The following is a 20432-nucleotide window of genomic DNA, read 5'->3' on the forward strand; positions in this document are numbered from 1 at the left end:
AACTAGGGAAAATGAGCGGAAGTGATACCCTGAAGCACCGCCTATTTGAACTGTTCTGGAAAACTATTGGACCATGTCAAATCATATGACGCATCCATTGTCTTATGATCATGTCAATCATTTTACTATAGCACTAGCCCCACCTTTCAGAGGTTTCATTTCCGGTTGTGTTCCATTTCTTTTGTCGTAGTAGAAACTGCTAGAAACTTGTGAATGTGTGAATAAAAATATCAAATAGACGTAAGACTGACATATTGGAGGGGTTTCCATAGATATTTTGCAAGTAAACTGAAATTAAAGCGCCCTTTAGAAGATCAGTTTCCTGCTGTTTTACATATGGTAGCTACTAAAAAAACGTTCCGCTTTACCATGTTCTGAGGAAGGAGTGCGCTGACAGTAGGGAAGACGCTTCTCTCAACGGTTTACACTAGAAGTAAAGTCCTGTTTACAGCTAACAATACTGGAAAACACAAAATAGTAATTTTTTTGTTGCATGGGGTGTATTCGGTTTTGACTAACGGACTGACAACAAGTGGAAAGTTTGTGGAAAGCAAAAAACTCTGCCTAATGTTTCCGTTGGAGCTGAGTACAAGGTCCAGCTCAGAGTGAAGAAGAAACCACACTTCAGTAAACATTTCATCAGTTAGTTGACAGAATGTCGGAGTCTGCTGACAGCCGCACTAAAACGTTAAATTTCAACATCGGGGTGCTCGGACATGTCGACAGCGGGAAGACGTCGCTCGCCAGGGCGCTGAGCAGCACCGCGTCCACGGCTGCCTTCGACAAGAACCCACAGTCCCGGGAGAGAGGCATCACGCTGGACCTCGGCTTCTCCTCCTTCACGGTGGATCTTCCGGATCACCTGCGGGACAGCGGAGGGCAGCAACCGTATGACAGCCTTCAGTTCACCCTGGTGGATTGTCCGGGCCACGCTTCTCTGATTCGGACTATCATTGGAGGTGAGCTCTGATGTTGAGAAAGTGGTATTAAGAGTCTTATTAGGACACCTCTGTTTATATTCTCCTTCATCCAGGTAATGGAAATCCCAAGAGTAGCAACTGTACTTCTCATTTTGGTTCTTGAAAACGTTTCACCTGTCATCCAAGAGGCTTCATTTAGTTTTAACCGACTGATGTAGAGTCCTAGATATATATTGTAATCCAAAAACCCATGACTAATTTCTCAGTAGCTACCAAAGACTGACATGACTGGAGGTGTGAATGGCAAAGAGATCTGGAAAAAGCAGCACATCAAACAGAACAAGAAAGGAACAGACGGAACAATATGTTACATTATGTAGCTGATGTGTCTAAGAAACAAAATTTTTTGCCAGTCACAATAAAAAACGATCCCTCCAAAGATAAAACAATCAAAAGTAAGATTAGTAACATTGTAACTGCAGTCCAATTCAATGAGGAGTGCACAGACCTATATATAAGGGAGACTAAACAACCACTCCACAAATGTATGGCTCAACACAGGACAGTCAGCTCCTCAAGGCAAGGCTCAGCAGTCCACCTGCATCTAAAAGATAAGGGACACTCCTTTGAGGACAGCAGTGTTCACATCCTGGACACAGAAGACAGATGGTTTCAGAGAGGAGTGAAGGAGTCCATCTGTGTAAAATTATGGTAAACTGGACCAGCCGTCTCTAAACCGAGGGTTAGACCAATTATCAATGTCCCTTCACAGAAAGTCTCATCACCATTAACCTCGAGTCATCATATGAGGATTTAGTCATTACTGCACCGTTAGACATGGCTGTCTGAATGATGATGTACAGTGCCCTTTTAACGTCATATGTAGTGCTGTGTGTTCTTTCCAGATAGTTGAGTCTTTGTTTTATCAGTCCACAGAACATTTTGCCATTTTGCCGCTGTGGAGTGTCAATGTGATCTTTTGCAAAATCTGGGCATGTAACAGTGTTCTTTTTAGTAAGCAGTGGCTTCCTTCGTGGTGTCCCGTCATAGACGTCCCTGCTTGTTGAATGTTTTACATATCGTAGACTCATGAACACAGATGTTAGCTAGTTCCAATGACGCCTTCAAATCGTTGGCTGTCACTCGGGGTTGTTTCTTTACCTGATTGATGAGTCTTCCTTGTGCTCTTGGAGTCATTTTGACTGGGCGCCCACATTTTGGTTGCCTCCACGTAGACTGGTGAATTTCTAAAGTCTTTGAAATCACTTTGTAGCCTTTTCCAGCTTTATGTACATTGACAATTCTTGATCGTAGGTCATCTGAAAGCTCTTTTTGGCGTAGCATGGCTCAGATAACTGTACTTTTCTTGCGCGGAGCAAACTTAAAAAGTTTGAGTGTTTTTACCCATCAAAGTAGCTCTAGTCCACACCTCCTAACTCAGCTTTTTTGAGGCCATTAACTCAAGGGTTCACATAAATTTTCCACTAGCACTATGGTTGTTCTCAATAAAGATATGAAAGATCAGATTTTTTGGGGATTATAATTTTAGGCACATTATATTTGTCAATATTCTTGACTTAGATGAATATCGGATCACATTTTATGACAAATTACTGCAGAAAACCATGGAATTCCAAAAGGTTCACCTACTTTTTCTTGTTGCTGTAGATCTAGGACTCTGCATCAACTGGTGAAACCTCTTGGATAAGAAATGAAATGTCTTCAAGAACCAAAATGTCCAGTTGCTTTTTTTTGAAGCTCTGAGGACTTTTGGACACATTGAGCACATTACTATGAATGTGGATACCGATGACAATATTAAGCCAATATTAACAATATAATACCTTTGCCACAACTATTACTTCACAACATGTACTGTTTACTCAGTTGGATTTACTGTTAAGCGTATTGTATCCTTGTTTAGAAAAGTGCAGTGTAAACAGAGTTATTATAAAACTATTATATCTCCACAATTAAACTAAGTTGAAACTTATTTTCACACACCATCTCACCTTTGTAAAGACTCTACTGCTCAATTTTAAGTGAACAGTTTTCTAAAAGTAATGATTCACCTTCAACTGACAGGTGTTTCGGACTTTTCTGTTAACCCCATTTATATCACTTAGACTTTATATTAGAAACACTTCTCATTATGCTGCTGTCTATAATAACACCCATGGCAAAAGAATTTATTGCTGGACTTTTGTTTAGACTACATTTGCTTTTGACAGAGGCTTTCTGACTTGTCACAGCGAGAGAAAAGTGCAGATGTCCTTAACATTAACCCTGGCTGTATTCTATTCAAGTGTCTCAACAGTGAACCAGTATGAACAATACCTGGTTCCAGAAACTGAAGACGCCATATGAAATTCCTTTATCATTAATTTTCTCAATTACATTTGTGTTGTGACATGTTTCAAAGTCTTCAGTGAGATAGGATCAAATTATACACCACTGCTTAGTGTGAAAAATGCACTAATTTCTACACATATTTGATTGAAGTGCTGTGCAAAATAGTGTAAAAAAAAAATAATAAAACGCATGTATTCTTGACCTTCATGCAAATATAAGATGAACTGGAAATGGGATAAATTCAATTTCAAGAAATCTTCTGACTTTTGGTCTCAGTCTTTATACTAGCTTCATACAGGTTCGACATCAGCTCCATTCTTTTCACTCTATACAATTTAGATTTAACAGTAAAATCACAAAAATAGAAGGAAAAAAACTATCTAATGCTCATAATTAGTACAAACACTGATACTGCTGATACAGTGGGTACCACAAACAAGATTAACTGTATCTGCTGCAATGTTCACACCTGTATGTCAATCACAATAGAACATAGAGCTTAACAAAGATCTCACTGTCTAAATGCTGCAGTTGCTGCAGCAGTAGCGTCCTGCTTCCTCACTGTAGTTGAACTCAAATGTTACCCATCCAGCAGGGGGCGCCTTATCTCTTCAAAATACCTGGTTTCTGGTAACATGCTGACTTGGATGGTTGGGGCCATGGAGAGAAACAGCTGAAGTACTGATGCAGTTCAGTGCAAAGAATCAGGACATTTATTCAGAGGAACTCTACCTGTGATGCTTCTTTTCTCATTTGTCATGCAAATTGACATTAAAACTCACTTTCTAACTTGCAGTGTTGAACACAAACTTCAAGTGGTGTAGATGTAACAAAGTTGTTTTTTTTAGGCCCTTCGAACACTGAATGCAGCTGTGTCGTGTAAACAACACAAGAAATTAAACCTGTGAGCCACTGGGATGGCACATGCTGTAGATTAGGGAGGAAGAGAAGTGTGTAGATGATGGTATGTATTAAACTTCCCCTCCAGTCCCAAGTGGGGAGAGCACAGGAAAGAGAGGGAGCCAAATAGAGGGAGAGAAAAGAGGGGAGCACAGGAAAGAGAGACTGCCAAAGTCAGGAAAAGAAAAGAGGGAAAGGAAAGACAACCAAGTGAGCTGTAGCTCTAGTTTCAACCCTCAAGCCTTTTGCTCTCTCTTTGCCTTGGTGGACCCCTCACCTAATTTCTCTTCTTGTTCTTCTATTATTTTTGGGTGTCTGTGTCCATTCCTGTTTGTGTTGCTGTTGTCGGCTTCATGTACTCGACTCATATTTTCTATATGTGTTCCTAGATATAGATCTTTTTATTGAACATGGAAGCTGGAATGTCTTTAACAGCAAAGTACTCACTTTGCCCTGCTTCAGTTGGCTGCTTTTCTTACAGCTCTGTAATATCTGCCTTCTCTAGGTGCCCAAATCATTGACCTGATGATGCTGGTGGTGGATGTGGTGAAAGGGGTGCAGACCCAGACTGCAGAGTGTCTGCTGATCGGAGAGCTGACCTGCCCTCGCATGGTCGTCGTCCTGAATAAGATCGACTTACTGCCACCGAACAAAAGACAAAGTGCCATTGAGAAAATGACCAAAAGACTGCACAAAACATTGGAAAACACCAGGTCGGCATTGTTGAGCAAAATAATTCACGGGGATATGTGTAGAGGTAGAAGTAAATCTAAAGCTAGGTGTCTTGTCAGAATCAGTCATTCATTACTCATTCTGTCTTCCTCACTACTCCAGCATCAGTCCGTCAGGCCCACTTTTATTTGTCTTCAAAAGTTTTTTGGTTGTGGTAACTTATATCAGTACTTCCACATCAAAGCATGAAGTAATTCTGACATGACTTTTCTTCTGGTGGCCAGATTTAAAGAATGTCCCATGATTGCTGTGGCCGCGAAGCCTGGAGGCCCGGAAGCTGCTGACACAGAGGAGCCACAGGGAGTGTCACAGTTAATAGAGGTAACGTCTGAAAGCAGAGTCATCACCAGCTATTTTTACTGATCAAGGTCCAAACGCTTCTCACAAATAACCAAGTGCAGGCAGTCAGTTGATATCGTTCTTAAAATGGTAAATTAAGGCAAATGAATAGTAGAGGATCTGCTGAACAGGGCTAATACGCCCTAACCACTTGGATATTAGTTACACCTATTATCACTTATCTGATCTGCTAAACGAAGTATTTTATCCTCTGACATGTATTGAGTTGAATTATTCAGAAGGAACAGTTGTTTAAGAAATTTAAAGATATTTGATGTTGTCACTTCTTGTCTGTAACCATTTTAGGCAAATACCCTAATCATTGCAGAAAATGTCATAAAAAACACAAATAGTTTTGATTAGGATTCTACTAAATTTGTCTTTAAGCATGTAGTGACTAAGATACGTATTAAGAACGATGTTTTACCGTTGAAAATAAACAACTCTGTGATCCTTTGAAGGACAAACTATGTAATGAACATGTTGCTTCAAACATTTCTTTGGAATTGATTAGTTCAGATCAACTGCAATAAGCTAATATTGGATTGGCTGATTTACGGGCCAGACAATGCTCTTGTCAAACTCAACAAACTGCAAACTGACTGAAAAACTAACTCAGGGTGGTACCTTACCCAAAACCTAATCAGGTTATCTGCATTCTCATGGGATTTGAAGAACAGTACTTTGACTCATGACTCATCACGGTCAGATCACAACACAAGAGACAGTATTTTAAGAGGAAATGTTTGTGCAGACCGACTAGATGTGAATCTAAACAATTACTTGGTGCAGGTTTATCCTCATGTTTGTGTACCTCAAGAGCCACACATGTTATTGAGTGATATTATGACACCAGTCATTGTTTTGCATGGGAATATTTATGTGTTTTTCTTTTCCCCTCAGCTTTTGAAAAAGCATACATACCTCCCTCAGAGAGACCCAGGAGGGGACCTTCTAATGGCTGTGGACCATTGCTTCTCCATCCGCGGTCAGGGAACAGTCATGACTGGGACTGTCCTGCAGGGGTCGCTGGCCATTAATGACACCGTGGAAATCCCAGCGCTTAAGGTATGTTCCAGAAAAACGGGCATGAATTTGGAAACTCTGATATTTACCAGCAAGTAACATTCCCGAGTCATGGAAATGCATTTGTAGAAACCACAGAGGTTCGGAAGTTCAGAAGTTGAGTTGGCTGTGGGCAGACAGAGGGACGGATGGCCGACTGGGTTCAGAGGATGTGTCAGTTTAATGTGAGGGAAGGATGAGGGGACTGGGGTGGACTGGCAGAGCAGGACTTGAGTAATTTAGACCAGATGCAAACTTTCAGCCAGGCTCAGCGGGTTTTTCTGCAGTTATTGTGTTCACCTCTTGGTGGCAGCATATGGCTAAATTGACAGTCGCTTGCTGTGGAGCCTTAATCTGTTAGACTGCTGCTGATTTTGTCAATAAAAACAACCAGAAAAGCACCAGAGATAGTTAGATAACAGGTTAAGAGTTGGTATGACAGTTACATAAACCCTAGATAGATCTTTTAGTTGTCCATTTGTACATCTGAGATTTATTTGGAGATGCATAGTTTAACAAAACAAAATAAAGTACCTGCTTTAGTAAGTTTTTGTCAGTGCTTTATATTCTTCAGAAATATATTCAGACATAATTTTTCTCAACAAATTAACAACATTCAGTAGTTTGCACTGTTGAAATCCTTTGCATATTTGATCATTAACAGTCTTTAGCTGTGCATTTGTACTGACTAATAGCGCTGTTATGTGTTAAAGAAAGAAGTGCTTACACTGCAGGTTGTGCATATTTAATGAGCTGTTTACTTACATATGTGTATATTTTATTGACAAAAGCATCCTTTAGTGGGTCTTTTTAGTGTGATATAAATATTCCTGTACTGCAGAGTATGTTCCTTGTTTAGTTTCCAGATTTTAATTGTAAAAGCAACCTTGATCCTGAGCAAATGATTGAAAATGATAGGAGTAACATTTTAGCATTACTGGCTGTTAAATTTCCTGTTTTGTAAAATGATAACATTGTGAGCTGTGAACTTAAGTATCATGGGTCCTAATATACTTTTTTTTTTTAAGTTTCTAAATTCTATAGCTGACTGCACAAGCAGTGTGATACTCAATCTGTTACTAGGTTTATGTTTAAATGTGCTTTCTGATATGTTATGTATTCTGTCTCTATGCGCTCTGACTTCAGGTGACCAAGAAGATAAAGTCGGTGCAGATGTTTCGGAAGCCAGTGTCTGGGGCCATGCAGGGGGATCGTGTGGGTGTGTGTGTGACACAGTTCGACCCTAAACTGTTGGAGCGTGGTGTGGTTTGCACTCCTGGGTCTCTGCGCACCCTCTTTGCGGCCGTCATCTCTGTGAGGAAGATAAGCTACTTCAAGGGCTCTCTTGCCACCCGTGCCAAGTTCCACATCACAGTAGGTCATGAGACTGTCATGGCAAGGGTGACCTTCTTTGGGCTGCCACCCGTCAGTGCTTCAGAGCCCCCTTCAGACTCTAAACCTCCTCCATCAGAGCCCTGCTCACTGGAAACGCCCTTCACATTCGACCGGGAGTACTTCCACCAGGATGAATATGTTGCTGGGCAGGGAGAGGGGAGTTCAGGGCCGGACCCAGAGCAGTGGGCCTTATTGGAGTTTGAGCGGCCAGTCACATGTCCTTCACTCTGTCTGGTAATTGGCTCCAAGCTAGACACAGACATCCACGCTAACGCATGCAGACTGGCCTTCCAGGGCCGTCTGCTACAGGGGTTTGAAGATAAAAACTACGTCGAGACCGCCTTGCCTCGGCTGCGCATCTACAAGACCAAACACAAGGAAGGACAGGTGGAGAGGGTGAGTGGATGCTGAACAGTTTGTCTGTTATTTAAAATGATTTGTTCCATGACCTTTAGGCTTATTCTTGAATGTTGTCCTTACTTCTCTGCCCTCTCAATCACCTTGTACGCCTTCTTCTGGCTCCGGTCCTTGGATATTTCTCATTGTTGGTGGCACTGGAGCGTGCCTCTTAGACAGAGCCCCTATTGTATATTCATAAACAGACACGTACACGCAAACAAGCATGCATATGCAGCCCTGAGCAGGGTTTGAGGCATGGGTGGGTACGCATGCCTTAGCATGTGCTGTGACAGAGGTGCGCGTGGGTGGCCGTCTGACGCCACTTGTCCCGTCTAGCTGTCCGAGGCTGGCGCTGTTTGGACACACCTGAGTGACACAGGAATACCCACATGCCTGAGTTTAGCAAACTCTCCTCTCACCTTCCTCAGTCTGAGCATCTTTCCCTTTCTTTCTCTTCCCCTCTCTTGATTTTTGTTCTCGTGTGATTGTTGTTACATTCTGTACTAATTCCTGAGCTCCGGTTTATGCTGATCTGTATCTCGTCTTATCTGATTCTGTTTTCTAGTTGATGTAACTAAGCATTAGTTTGACAATTTTTCAAAAAGTCAACTCCCTTCATCTCGTCCCAGCTGTATTTTCATGTGTGCACTCTGGAGGTGTTGATGATGATGCCTCTTGTCATTCTGTGTGTGTTACAGTTGTTTCTCAATGTGGACCCTCATGCAGGGTCAGATTCAGGTCAGGGGTCAAGTGTGTGAACTAGTTTCCTGCTTTAGCACCTCAGGCTGTTGACAGCTCCACTCACTTGCTCAGGAGTAGAGCAGCGTGTGTTCGAGGTCAGATGGTGGTCATGTGACGTTACATTTGTCGTTCATATGTTTCTCAGAAAGAGGCAGTTTTGTTTCAAGACTAAAGAATTCACTTTTGAAAAGAACACATTACTGGCATTGTTGAGATATGACTTGCTCCTCCAGTCACAATTCATACAGTCTGTCAGACGTGTACAGCAACAGTGTTTTTTTTTTGTTTTTTTTTTTATCAGCGCATCAGTCACGCTTGAGGGACGTCAGGGTCAAATGTTCAAGAATGAATAAGGGTTTCGGCAGAGGAGAGAGGAAGAGCTGGTGGCAGGGCTGACTTGGAGACAGAGCGGTGCCCTCCTGTTATCAGATTAGTAGCGGGTTAGATCGACTTAGTGATGGATGATAAGCAAGAAATACAAACAAATATGCCGTAAAAAATGCAGGACGATGAAAGAGAGAGTAAGAGACAGCTAGGCGGCGAGCTTCGAAGAATGTGACTCATGGTGAATGGCGGGATTGACGAGAGCGGCACGAGACAGAAGACCAGCTCTTCTTCCTCAAGCGTCGTGATGGCAGAATGAAATCATGGCAGCCCACAAGAGCTGCACATCAAAAAACATTCTGAAATGTGCAGTCAGAACCAGAACATATGCTTGCACACTGTTTGTCCCGCTAATGAGGTTTGCCACATTCTGTTCATCATTGTGTTTGTCATAAATGCTGCAGCTCATCAGGGTCTTTTTCTGATTCTCTTGTGCTCAGGTGACCGATGATTACAGTGTGATCGGCCGCAGCCTGTTCAAGAAGGAGACCAACCTCCAGCTGTTTGTGGGGTTGAAGGTCACACTGTCGACAGGCGAGACCGGCGTTATCGAGGGTGGGTTTGGACAGAGTGGGAAGTTTAAAATTCGTGTACAAGGTAAGGATTTACTGAAGTGATTGAACTGTTTCTTTTTTTTGATAACATCTGTCACTTAAACCACTGGTACCATTAAATGGAGAACACACGTAACAAACTCACTGCGGCTTTCAATAAAGCTGCTCAGTTTGACATTAGATGAGTCTCCCTCATCATCAATACACAAAACCAGAGCACTTTTTTTCTGTATTCCCTTGAATTTTGGGGCTCAGCGGACAGCTTTCAGGATGTGGTAAGAGCGGTGGGCCTGACATCCCGAGCTGCATTCCCAGGATTCCTCTGGGGATTGCCTGTGTTCCGGGGGAAGTCTGATCAGTGTTTATTTTACCTTCTGTTGCTTAAAACCCACGACTCCACACCGGGAGGGAAGAGAAAACAAAAACATTTAGAAAGAGAACCTCACCTACATCCTCTTCGCTGCCTCACTCCTGCATACTCAAACGTCTCAGATATACTGACTCAGAAACCTTCACGCATGAACATAATGTAGACATTCAGAGGCGTCTCAGTGAGAATGTCGTGATCGGTTAAGGTGTATCTGTGCAGGCGTCTTTACGCTTAAGTTTTGTCTTATGGCAACTTTGTACATGTTGCAACTCTGAAATCTTTATGTAAGATTGTGCAAAACTGAAAGCCCTTAGTGAGCAAGCTTTTCTTCCTCACATAGATACTGATAAATAATGATGATGAGTAATGCAGGATACTTGTCACCAGTAATTACTGTTGTGAGTTATCACTTTATCTTGTACTTTTCTAGGAAAAATTGATTCAAACACATCATGATACAAATGTTTTGCTCCTTTTTTTGAAAAGAAAAGTTGCATTGTTCACATTAAATTGGTGAATTTCCCTGACTAGTCTATAAGGGAACATTGTCTACTCTGATTTAGTAGTTCTTGGAAACACTGAGTTATTTTTTTCTTAACTCTGTTTGTTGACTGGAAGGCTCCATGTTTGCACAGCAAAATGAGCTAGGAACACAGGGAAACACTGAAAAGGAAGACTTGGTTGAAAAAAATAAGCAAACGTCAGTTGTATGAAAATATTTCTGCTACAGAAATGACGATGATGACCAAAACAAAGGTGCTCTGTTGGCAGCATAGACTCTGCAGTGTCTTGAAAATGTTGCCACTAATCAGCAGCACCAAGCTCTGTGTGAGACCAAAACCAGATCTGAATGCCATCAAATCCAAAAAAAAAACTATTTTGGATGACTTTGTTTTGAAATGCCACTTTGCTCCAAAGAATTAGGACGAATATAAACTTTTACAGAATTAGATAAAATAAGGTAAGGATTTTCTACACATCTCATGCTGTCAGTTGGCCTGCTCTGATGCAGTATTACTGATCATTAATACTTTTTCAGTCGCAAACACAGATTCTGAATTAACTGTGCCTCCACAAGGACTGTAAAAAGAAAGTAAAGTGATTAGTTTTAGCCATATTTGTTCCTTACTGGGTGTTTATTTTTGACCTTGTCTAACAACTACAATCTCTAATATTCCACATGAACTTAATTCGATTCTTAGGCATCGCTGTCAGATCCCCATTACTCTTCAAGTCTGTGCAGTATTTTAATATTAAATGTATGTTTTATTTTATTGTGTGCAGAAAAATACAGAGAAATCAAACTGTGGTGAAAGAAGTTAAAGAGCTATCCTAAAATAAGTGTCCCTTGAACTCAGATCAAATGATTGGGTCTGAGGGTGTTTTTGTGGTGGCACACGGACGTTTTCAGCTGATCGTAGATAACAAGAAGAAATTTCTGTCCGTGCTGCAACCATAACAACCCTCACGCAACGATACAACGATGGTACCACGATAACAAGAAGAATGCTGGCGCCGTTTTACGTGAGGTCAGACAGCCGGCGTGTAAAGCAGCAAACCCAGAACATTTCTTACCTTTTGTGTGCAAAACTGCAAGCAAACAAGGAGCCAGCTTCTATCCCCCAAGTGCACATACACAAAGACAAGAAGGCACATACAACGGAGAAGAAGAACTTGTAGTTTATGCATGAGCAACAGCGAACACAGAAAACAGAATAGCATAACTGAGAACAAGACCCAAGAGAGGGAAACGTGATGAGGGTGAGTCTAAACAGATAGATGAGACACAATACAGAACTGTATGACCACAAGACTCCAGCAGCAACTGAAAGCTGCCTAAAGAGGATGAAGGCATCAGTTGATCTTGAAGTCAGCACACTGAACAGGCTCCAGCACTGATCCAGCTCCTACTGCACATATAACAGGGCAGAAAAGATCCATGTCATGTATCGGATTCACCAGCACTGAGGTGATTAAGTTGATCTAAGTACTGTATAAAGTGTAGGACAGTATGGTTTAGATTTAGTGCATAAGGGGCTCTATCTCTGGCAAGTGTCTTGTTTTTTTTTAAATGATAGATAATCAGCATCTTTACTTGACTTTGTCTTTGATGTTTCAGAGGGCCTTCATCCTGAAACCAAGCAGTTGTTATCCTCCGCCTCGAAGAAGAAAGGGAAGAGTGGAAGCAAAGGTGCAAATGAAGAGGAGCCCAAAGCAGATTCTCAGCCTGTTAGCATTCACTTGCATTTCAAGCGATATGTCTTTGATCCCCATAAAAAGATGGTTCAGTCTTGACCCTGGCTGAACACTCTTTAGGCTGACATTATGTCGCAGTGCAGGTGGCAGAGAGAGGGCAGCTCCAGAGGTCTTGTAGAGGTGAGGTGAATACCAGCATGTGTATCAGGGCTGTGTTAACTTTCATTGGCTTTTTCTGGGGATGGAGACAGTCTGCTAAATGCAGTGACTGTGGAATGCTGAACGCATGTGAAACAGTGATTGTTTTATCTCCCCTTAAGGAGCTGGACCTAATCCCGTTTGCTCCATCACAAGGGTGAAAGCTGCTCTGCTCTTCCTGATACATTTGATTTGTCTTTTAAAAAAAAAAAAAAAATCAGTACTTGTGTTCTCCTGATAAAGTCTGAATCAATTTCTCTGCCTAGCAACAAACTTTTCTTTTTATGTTTCTGATTCAGCTGAGCTCTAATTGGTACAAACACTAGCTAGCATTTTAAAAACACTGAGCTCACAGGTTTGCTCAGATGTCTGTGCTCCCTGCTTCGGTTTCTCTATGTTTCTCTACTTGGGATTAAAATCATCAGCTCCTTCTTTGTGATCTCACAGTAATTTTTCTGTATTTTAGTATTTTTTCAGCTCAGAATCATTTCCCTCAATGGCAGTTGATCAATGATTACTGGCAGCTTGTTCGCTTGATTTGAATTGATGTCAGAATGAAGACGAATAAAGCAAACTCTTGCTGAAATTCCTGCTCTGATTGGTTATGATCATTTGTAATGTTGTTGATGCATACAATAAAAATAATTGAGTCTAAAAACTACATTCGCAATTAAAGCAGAACTTACCTCTTAGCTGCTACTGTACAAGCATGCACGATGAGCAGAATAAAAAACTGAATGCTTACTGACAAAGTCATAGAAATCCTCTGTGGTTGGTTTCTTCTGCTGCAATCTGCTGTAAAGCATAATAATCACTACCTCATACAGTCACTGCCCACTTTATTAGGTACACATGTGAAGTCTAATACAATCCAAAACAGCACCTCTGTCATAAAGCTGTTGAATTTATTCAAGCTTACATGGAGCTTCTGCATTTTCTGTTTTCTTTGTTTATTAATGAGGTCACAGTGGATGGTAGTGCTGTATTGGATTGCATTCCAAATGGAAGTGTTGCTAATATTTTGTTTGTGTATTTTAGTTGGGGAGACAAAATATTAACATTTTAAACATAATGATAACAATGATGTAACTGAATGTAAAGAAGAATCATTCCCTTTTGACAACATGAAGAAAAAGCCTTGTATTTGGAAGAGCTGCTCTTTTGAATTGCTATAGACTTCACAGGTTTATCTAATAAAGTGGCAGATGAGTGTAATTGTCAATACATATGCAGTCTCGGCTGTTACTAAAATGCATAAGATGTTGTAAACCTGGCACTGAATTGCCTTTTAGTGCCAAAACATTTTCTATTCAAGGGTGTACTCTACTGAAATTATGATATTTTTCCTGGATTTGTAGCCCCAAGTGCACCATTATAATTATAATAACTAAATCAGTCAAGCTAATTTGCTAACTGACTTGAAAAAGCAATAAGAAGAAATTACACTGTGTTTGTTTTAAATCCTTTCCTCATCTGAATTTCCGATCTTTGTATGAGTGAAAAAATGTTAAAAAAGGAAAGAGTACACTCTACAGGAAAAGTATATGTGTATGTGGGTGATGGATTTTGCTAGTAATTAGCCAGTTATTGAGAACTGTGCAGGGTAGAAATGATCACATCTCTTTTTGTGTATATGTGAGTCGGTCCTGTCACAGAAGTGTTGCTGGGCGGTGCAGTGAGAGTGCAGGACACTCAGTATGTAGCGGATGATGTCAGCAAACTGTCCCTGTGAACAGCGACTCTATCTCAGCAGGAATCTGTGGAAATTGGAGAGAGAGGGAGGGAGAAGGGAGGAGCAGCACGAGCAAGAGGGGACACTGGAGGGATTGTTCCTCTGAGTGACAGTCCTTTTAGTCTTATCTCCTCTCGTTCCTCTTATAGAAAACCAGACGGGAAAGAAAAAAAATGTCGCTTTTTACTCCTGCGTCTCTCCAGTTTCTCTTTCTTGCTCCTCCCCCTCTTTCATTCTCTGTCCATTCTAGTTTTTTATTGAAAACCCTTCTTCTCTGTTTATTACTGGCCTCATCATGAGACAGTAATGGAAATTATCTTTGAAGGTTCTAAACATTTCCCTTAATGTTATAATTACACAGTTGGACCATGACAGTGTGCGTATTTGTGTCAATGCCGTAATATAATCACTTGAATATGAGCGTATTTTAAGTCTTGCTACTGGTGCTCATGTTTGCCAGATTCATATCATTACATGCAGGCTTGGAATAAAAAAACAAAACATACCGTGAATTAGCTTAAAGCCATTGTGATGTCTTGCATCACAACATAATTGATAAAAGAATATGCATTTTGCTCAAATGGAAGATGATTAGTTTCATCCTTCTTGTCTTGATAAAGATCCCCTCATGTTCCATTAGTACAAACACAGGAGTGTGGGTGCACTGCATTTCCCCACTATATTTTAGCATGCATACTAATCCTGTTGTGTGTGAGAAAGAGAGAGTGGGAGACACTACGGTCTCTTATGAGCTTAGGTGAGGAGGCCTGAATAATCTGCTTTTAGAGGCAAGACAGACAGACAGACAGACAGACAGACAGACAGATAGACAGGGAGGCTCTGGGACAGCAGCTGGGAGCCTGTTCTCACCTCAGGACACGGGAAAGTGATCACACCTTAAGACAACAGTAACATTTTGGCCTGTAGGTTGGATCCTTTTTGTATTTTTCACCTTTTATAACCAGGCTCTACCTCACCAAGAGATAAGACACAGGCAGGATGATTTTCCCCTCAATACCCCCGTCCTTTTTTGCTGGTGACCTCCAGGTCACGCGGGAGTTGAGGGTCAGCGTCTGAGCTCCTGGATGTTTATAGATGGGAAGCAGTCGCTGATGAGCACAGATAAGCCTCGTAAGAGAAAGAAACAGAGGGAGGAGTGAGGTGGCTTATTGACAAGGCTGAGGAGGAGGGCAGGAGGAAAGTGGTTCAAGGCAGAGGAGCTTGAAAAGACTAATTAGCAGCTATTTGACTGATAAATGGATGCAACATTAATTAACAATGTAACCAGTGGGGAGGTGGTTAGGCTGCTAACATGCTCTGTTCTGCTCAAATATATTACTGGCTAGTATTTGGCTTTCTTTTTTGTTTGATGGCCTATTTCCAAGCTCTAGATTTTTCTCATTTCTCTGTCTTTATCCAAGCAGCTCCAATCAAGTGCTGGTCTTGTCTATAAAACCTGTCCACAGTCAGCATTTTAACAGTATCACCTCTGACAAAGGTGATATTTATTGCTTTTCATTTGAGGCAGTACTTTGTCATCAGACAGCTCCACCGTACTAATGAGCACAGACACAGATACAATCACCCTCAGCCCCCTCAATCCTCTGAGCCCTCGTGTGCAAATATAATTAGCTATGATTAAAATGGGCATTGTTTAATTAATACCTCCGCAGCCTCTTTCAATCGACTTTTCCATTTCCGGTGCCGCTTATCTCCAGTCCCCCCATCAGCTGTGTAAGTCTTTCTAGGTGTTTTGTTCTTGACATACGCCTTTCTAAATTATGGACACGAATGTGAGCCTGCAAGTTACACCGATATAAAATTATATAGTTACATACCTATATAGTTACAACAAATTGCTATTCCAAGTAACTGAAAAATAAACATATGAACCGTAAAACGTTTTTAATGAGAAGTATCACTGTTATGATTATAGAATGTGGTAAACAAATCACATTTCCCTCTGTAGTACAGTAATTAAGTAAAATCATAGAGTTTAATTAACAAAAACACACACACTAGCAAAGTATTTGGCCTACCTAAAACTAGCAAGTAAAAGCTGCCCTAATCAATGCATATATTAGTACATCCTGCATGAAGTGCGTAAGTGTAAAAAAAATTTTTGTTTCTTTTAAAGATTTTTCCTGTATTTCTAAAAAACACAAAATTACAAAAATAGACTGAATTTACATGGCTAAAGTAAAATAACATAAAAAAAACCCTTCAACTGTAAAAAAAAAAAAAAAAAATTTCCTTTTTTTAAAGGATTTTTTTTGGCATAAAAATACATTTATGTACACCTTTCAAAAATGATAAAAACATTCATTTAATATTTTTGTTGTGTGAATTTCTGTAGTGTTCATCAGTATATATTATCTATAAGCAATTTAAATTTTTATATACATGTTTTCAAATGTCCCTCATTAAATATGAAAAAGCAGAAAAGCAAAAGATTAAAGATAAAACTGAGGCTAGAAAATGTCTGTTAATTATGGAAAAGTATTTATTTGCCACTCCAACTGTCAGAATATTACTTTTTTATTACTGTTGTTTTACAGTGTAGATGAGCTTTTGTCTACCAGTAGAAGTAAAAACTTCCATTATAACTGTAGAGAAATGTCTGAACTTAAAACCTTGCTATGAATAAAACCTTAAAGATGATAAAAGAACAACATTGTTGGTGCTGTAATTCATTGTTTACTCCTTTTCAATCTAAACTGGAGTGACTGGTGTCTGATAGCAAAGTGCTTTTGTCAATGCGATGAGGATTATATAATATTGATAACAAAAGGCAGATCGGTGAGCATCTTCATGAATGTTGTTGTTTTGGGATCACTTACGCCTGCATCAGATAGCGATAAAGCTGTTGTGTTTGTGTTATCATAATTAACATTTTTAATTCCACCCTAACTTCTCTTCTGCCTGCCCCAAATAAACATTTTTTAATTAAACTATTTGGAAATTTTTGCCCACATACTTTGCAAAACTAAGACATTTTGTTGTTGTGCACAAGCTTCTTTCCTTTGGGTTCAGATTAACCAGTTGTGGTATTTGCTTGTTACCACAGAAGGTTTTATCTTGTATCACAGTTTTAGATTACTTGTGATTGGAGTCTTTAAGCGTGCTGGCTAGTTCTGGAAAAGACTCAAATTCATGCAATCAGCTATTGAACCAAATTCTTCATTTCTTTTGCATATTAAAGGGGTCCATTAGCTGATCTGTCCACGAACTGCTGTAAGGCGTAAGTAGTCCACCGTAATGAAAGAAAAGCTTTTAAAACCACCATTGTTCTCGCATCATCACTGAGTTGTTTGCATATCTCTTCCTGTCTCATTTACACAGACAGAAAAAACATGCAAATTAGTGCTGGCACCTCGATAAAGCAACGTATTGATAAACTGTTTTCATACGCTGGCACACGCATACACAAGCAACTATCTGTTTTTAGCACCGCTGTCATCCTCCCATCACCTCTGGATGGAGGGACGGTCAGTGAAAGGCAGCAGCTGATGGCTGAAGAATAACCGTCGATCATTACAGCTGAGCTCAGCAGAGTCCAGCCGTCCGGGTCAGAGGTCACCTGCAGCATCACCTTGAAAAATGCCAGCCGGTTTTCTGTGCGCCTGTCGATGTCCTGCCGTCTGTCATTCACCGTCACCCACAGAGAGCAGTGGGGGAAGAGAAACACCTGCAGCGGTGACTCACAGACTCAGGTGAAGCAGTGATGATGAAGAGGATGGAGGACACAGCAGTTACTTTGTCAAACTTTTTTTTTCCTCCCACAGGCTCTTTCAATTAATCATCCTCCACTTTGTCATCACATTTGCACATTGCTTTTCTATCTGTAGGTCACTGCAAGTTCTTAATCCCACACGGCAGAAAAAATAACTATAACTGCTGCTGCACTTCAGCCCATAAAGAAATCCATAAGTTTGCACTGTGCTGCTTCTTTATCTTTTTCGCCTTCATATGCTATACATTTAAATATCACTGCCAGTGTATTTTGTGGGGCTCTGACTAAACAGTTTTCATTATCAAATGATCTACCAATTATTTTCTCTTTAATTGACTGATGAAAAATGCCTGTTAGAATTTCCTAAAGCCCAGATGACATCTTCAAATAGCTTGTTTTTTTTTCTGACCAACAGTCAAACCCCCAAAAGTTATCAAAGTAAGAGGCTAGACTTACGTAATGTTTAGGATTTTTGTTGAAATAATTAATGACGAATCAGTTATAAAAATAATGAATCATGATCATCATTGATCATATAATTGTTTCAGCTCTTGCATTTAGTTTAGTGTTGTTTTACATTCTAGATAATTTCAAAAGTAGTACCAGTCTGATAAACTGTAAATGTGGGTTAACAAGACATCACAGTACAGAAATGCTACAACTATCTTTGAGGCAGTTAAGAAACAAAGTCATTGCTGCATTGTGTGTTTACCCAGGAACTCTGACCAGATTACTGTATGTTCAAACCATGGATTGTGTATAAGGATGAACAGAAATCTCCATGACGTCATCTATTTTACAAACAGCAGCTTTGAACCTCAGTGTGAGAAGACTCTGGCCACCGACATCTTCATAGTGCCTGACCAAATTTTGGCAAAGACGTGAAACATGAGTGATACTGAGGCAGCCACGGCCTTAATTATGCAAAACCTTAAACTTCAATACAATGTGAACAAGTGAGTTTTATAAACAAATTAACCCCATGTACAGTTGTCAATAACAGGGAAATTAGCTATAGAGACCAAAATCATTTTTTGTAACAGGCTCTAAACATGTTTATTTCTGCTGTAAAGTTGGACATTTTGATATGTTGATCGATGCGGATTGACTTTCTTTTGGAGCCACCCTCAAGTGGACATTTAAGGAACTACAGGAACTTACACATTTGGCTTTGTTTTTCAGTGTGTTGTCCACATTAGTGCACATTATTAATTTAGAAATAATTTAAGGGCTCCTTACTTACATTATGTAAGAACTGCAATCGACCGGCTTGTCAATATCTTATATTTTAAATCTCAACTTTCAGTTTCAACTTCAGCATCAAACACTTTTTATCAGTCAGGCTCTATTGCATACAACAGCAGATAAAATGAAGATAAATATTTAGGCAAGGAGAGAGCAGAAATGCTCGATAAGAAGTAAAACATTACATCCCTGCCAACACACTATGAAGCATACTATTTACCATCTGCTTACTTTATTTAAGTGGATCAAAGCATCTTTCCAAAACACCTTTACATTCCCTGCAGAACAGCAGGATTCCAGGTAGAGTTTTTGTTGCACTAACTCCATATAAAGCTCACCACTGATGCCATCTGCTCTGTGTGCAGCTTCAACTGCTGCTAAATGACAGGATTTTAGTTTGAGATCCTGTGTAGGTACAAAAATGTCTCCAATAATTTTGTTAAAATAACACAGTAATGAATTTGAAGGAAAGGCCTGAAGCTGTTCCCTTTCTAGCGTTCTGTTACTGCTGAGGGGACTTTGGGCTGCAGGGAGGAGGGATTAAAGCTGGGGGTCCAGCAGTGGAATTGCTGCTGGTGGGGTCATGTGATGTGTAGGGTCATGTGAAAAGTCACGTACACTCTGGATAACCTTGTAAAAGATGTCAAAGGGATGTCAACTATTCTTGGATCTTCATGCTTGTTTAACAATCTAATGAAATGTCTTCAGGGAGCGTTGGGGAGTCCATGTGGCCTGCTGAAACCTAGAGGTAGATGTTGTGTTTAGATTAGTCACCAAACATGACCGTCCTAAACAGAACAAACCGGTCCTAACTCACTCCTCATGTGCCGTTCAATTTATGTAGCTAGATCTCTGAATCCACTGAGTCTAAAATATGTTGAACTAATAACTTTGTTTATTAGAGTGAACAGTGTTGTGTTGATGTTAACTGGTCTAACATAAGAATATTTGATCAAGGAACAGATTTGCATAATTTAAACAACAGGGTTTTGTGAGTCTTGGAGTTGTGAATCCTCCCCAAAAAATAAAACGAGTTAACGAATGAAAAATGTGCTTTTCTTTTCTGCAGCAAACATCTTTAAATGGTTGTGTGCATGATGAAAGTTTGAGAGTAGAGCTGAACATGAGCATTTGGTTGTAAGTTATTAAGTTATTTTTGTTGTTGCTTTACTGATTT

The 20432-nt window shown here is 40.3% G+C and overlaps 1 protein-coding gene across 1 annotated transcript; it reads left to right on the forward strand.

The window, feature by feature from the left end:
- The first annotated feature begins 15 nt into the window (after positions 1-15).
- eefsec (eukaryotic elongation factor, selenocysteine-tRNA-specific) lies at positions 16-13131 on the forward strand. The gene is made up of 7 exons (XM_023267342.3): positions 16-959; positions 4678-4885; positions 5129-5225; positions 6147-6311; positions 7455-8099; positions 9668-9824; positions 12271-13131. The coding sequence occupies exons 1-7, from the start codon at positions 656-658 to the stop codon at positions 12444-12446; spliced, it is 1752 nt and encodes a 583-aa protein (XP_023123110.1). The 5' UTR covers positions 16-655; the 3' UTR covers positions 12447-13131.
- The last annotated feature ends 7301 nt before the right edge of the window (positions 13132-20432 follow it).

Source organism: Amphiprion ocellaris, chromosome 5, assembly GCF_022539595.1.
Source record: "Amphiprion ocellaris isolate individual 3 ecotype Okinawa chromosome 5, ASM2253959v1, whole genome shotgun sequence".
Classification (NCBI taxonomy): domain Eukaryota; kingdom Metazoa; phylum Chordata; class Actinopteri; family Pomacentridae; genus Amphiprion; species Amphiprion ocellaris.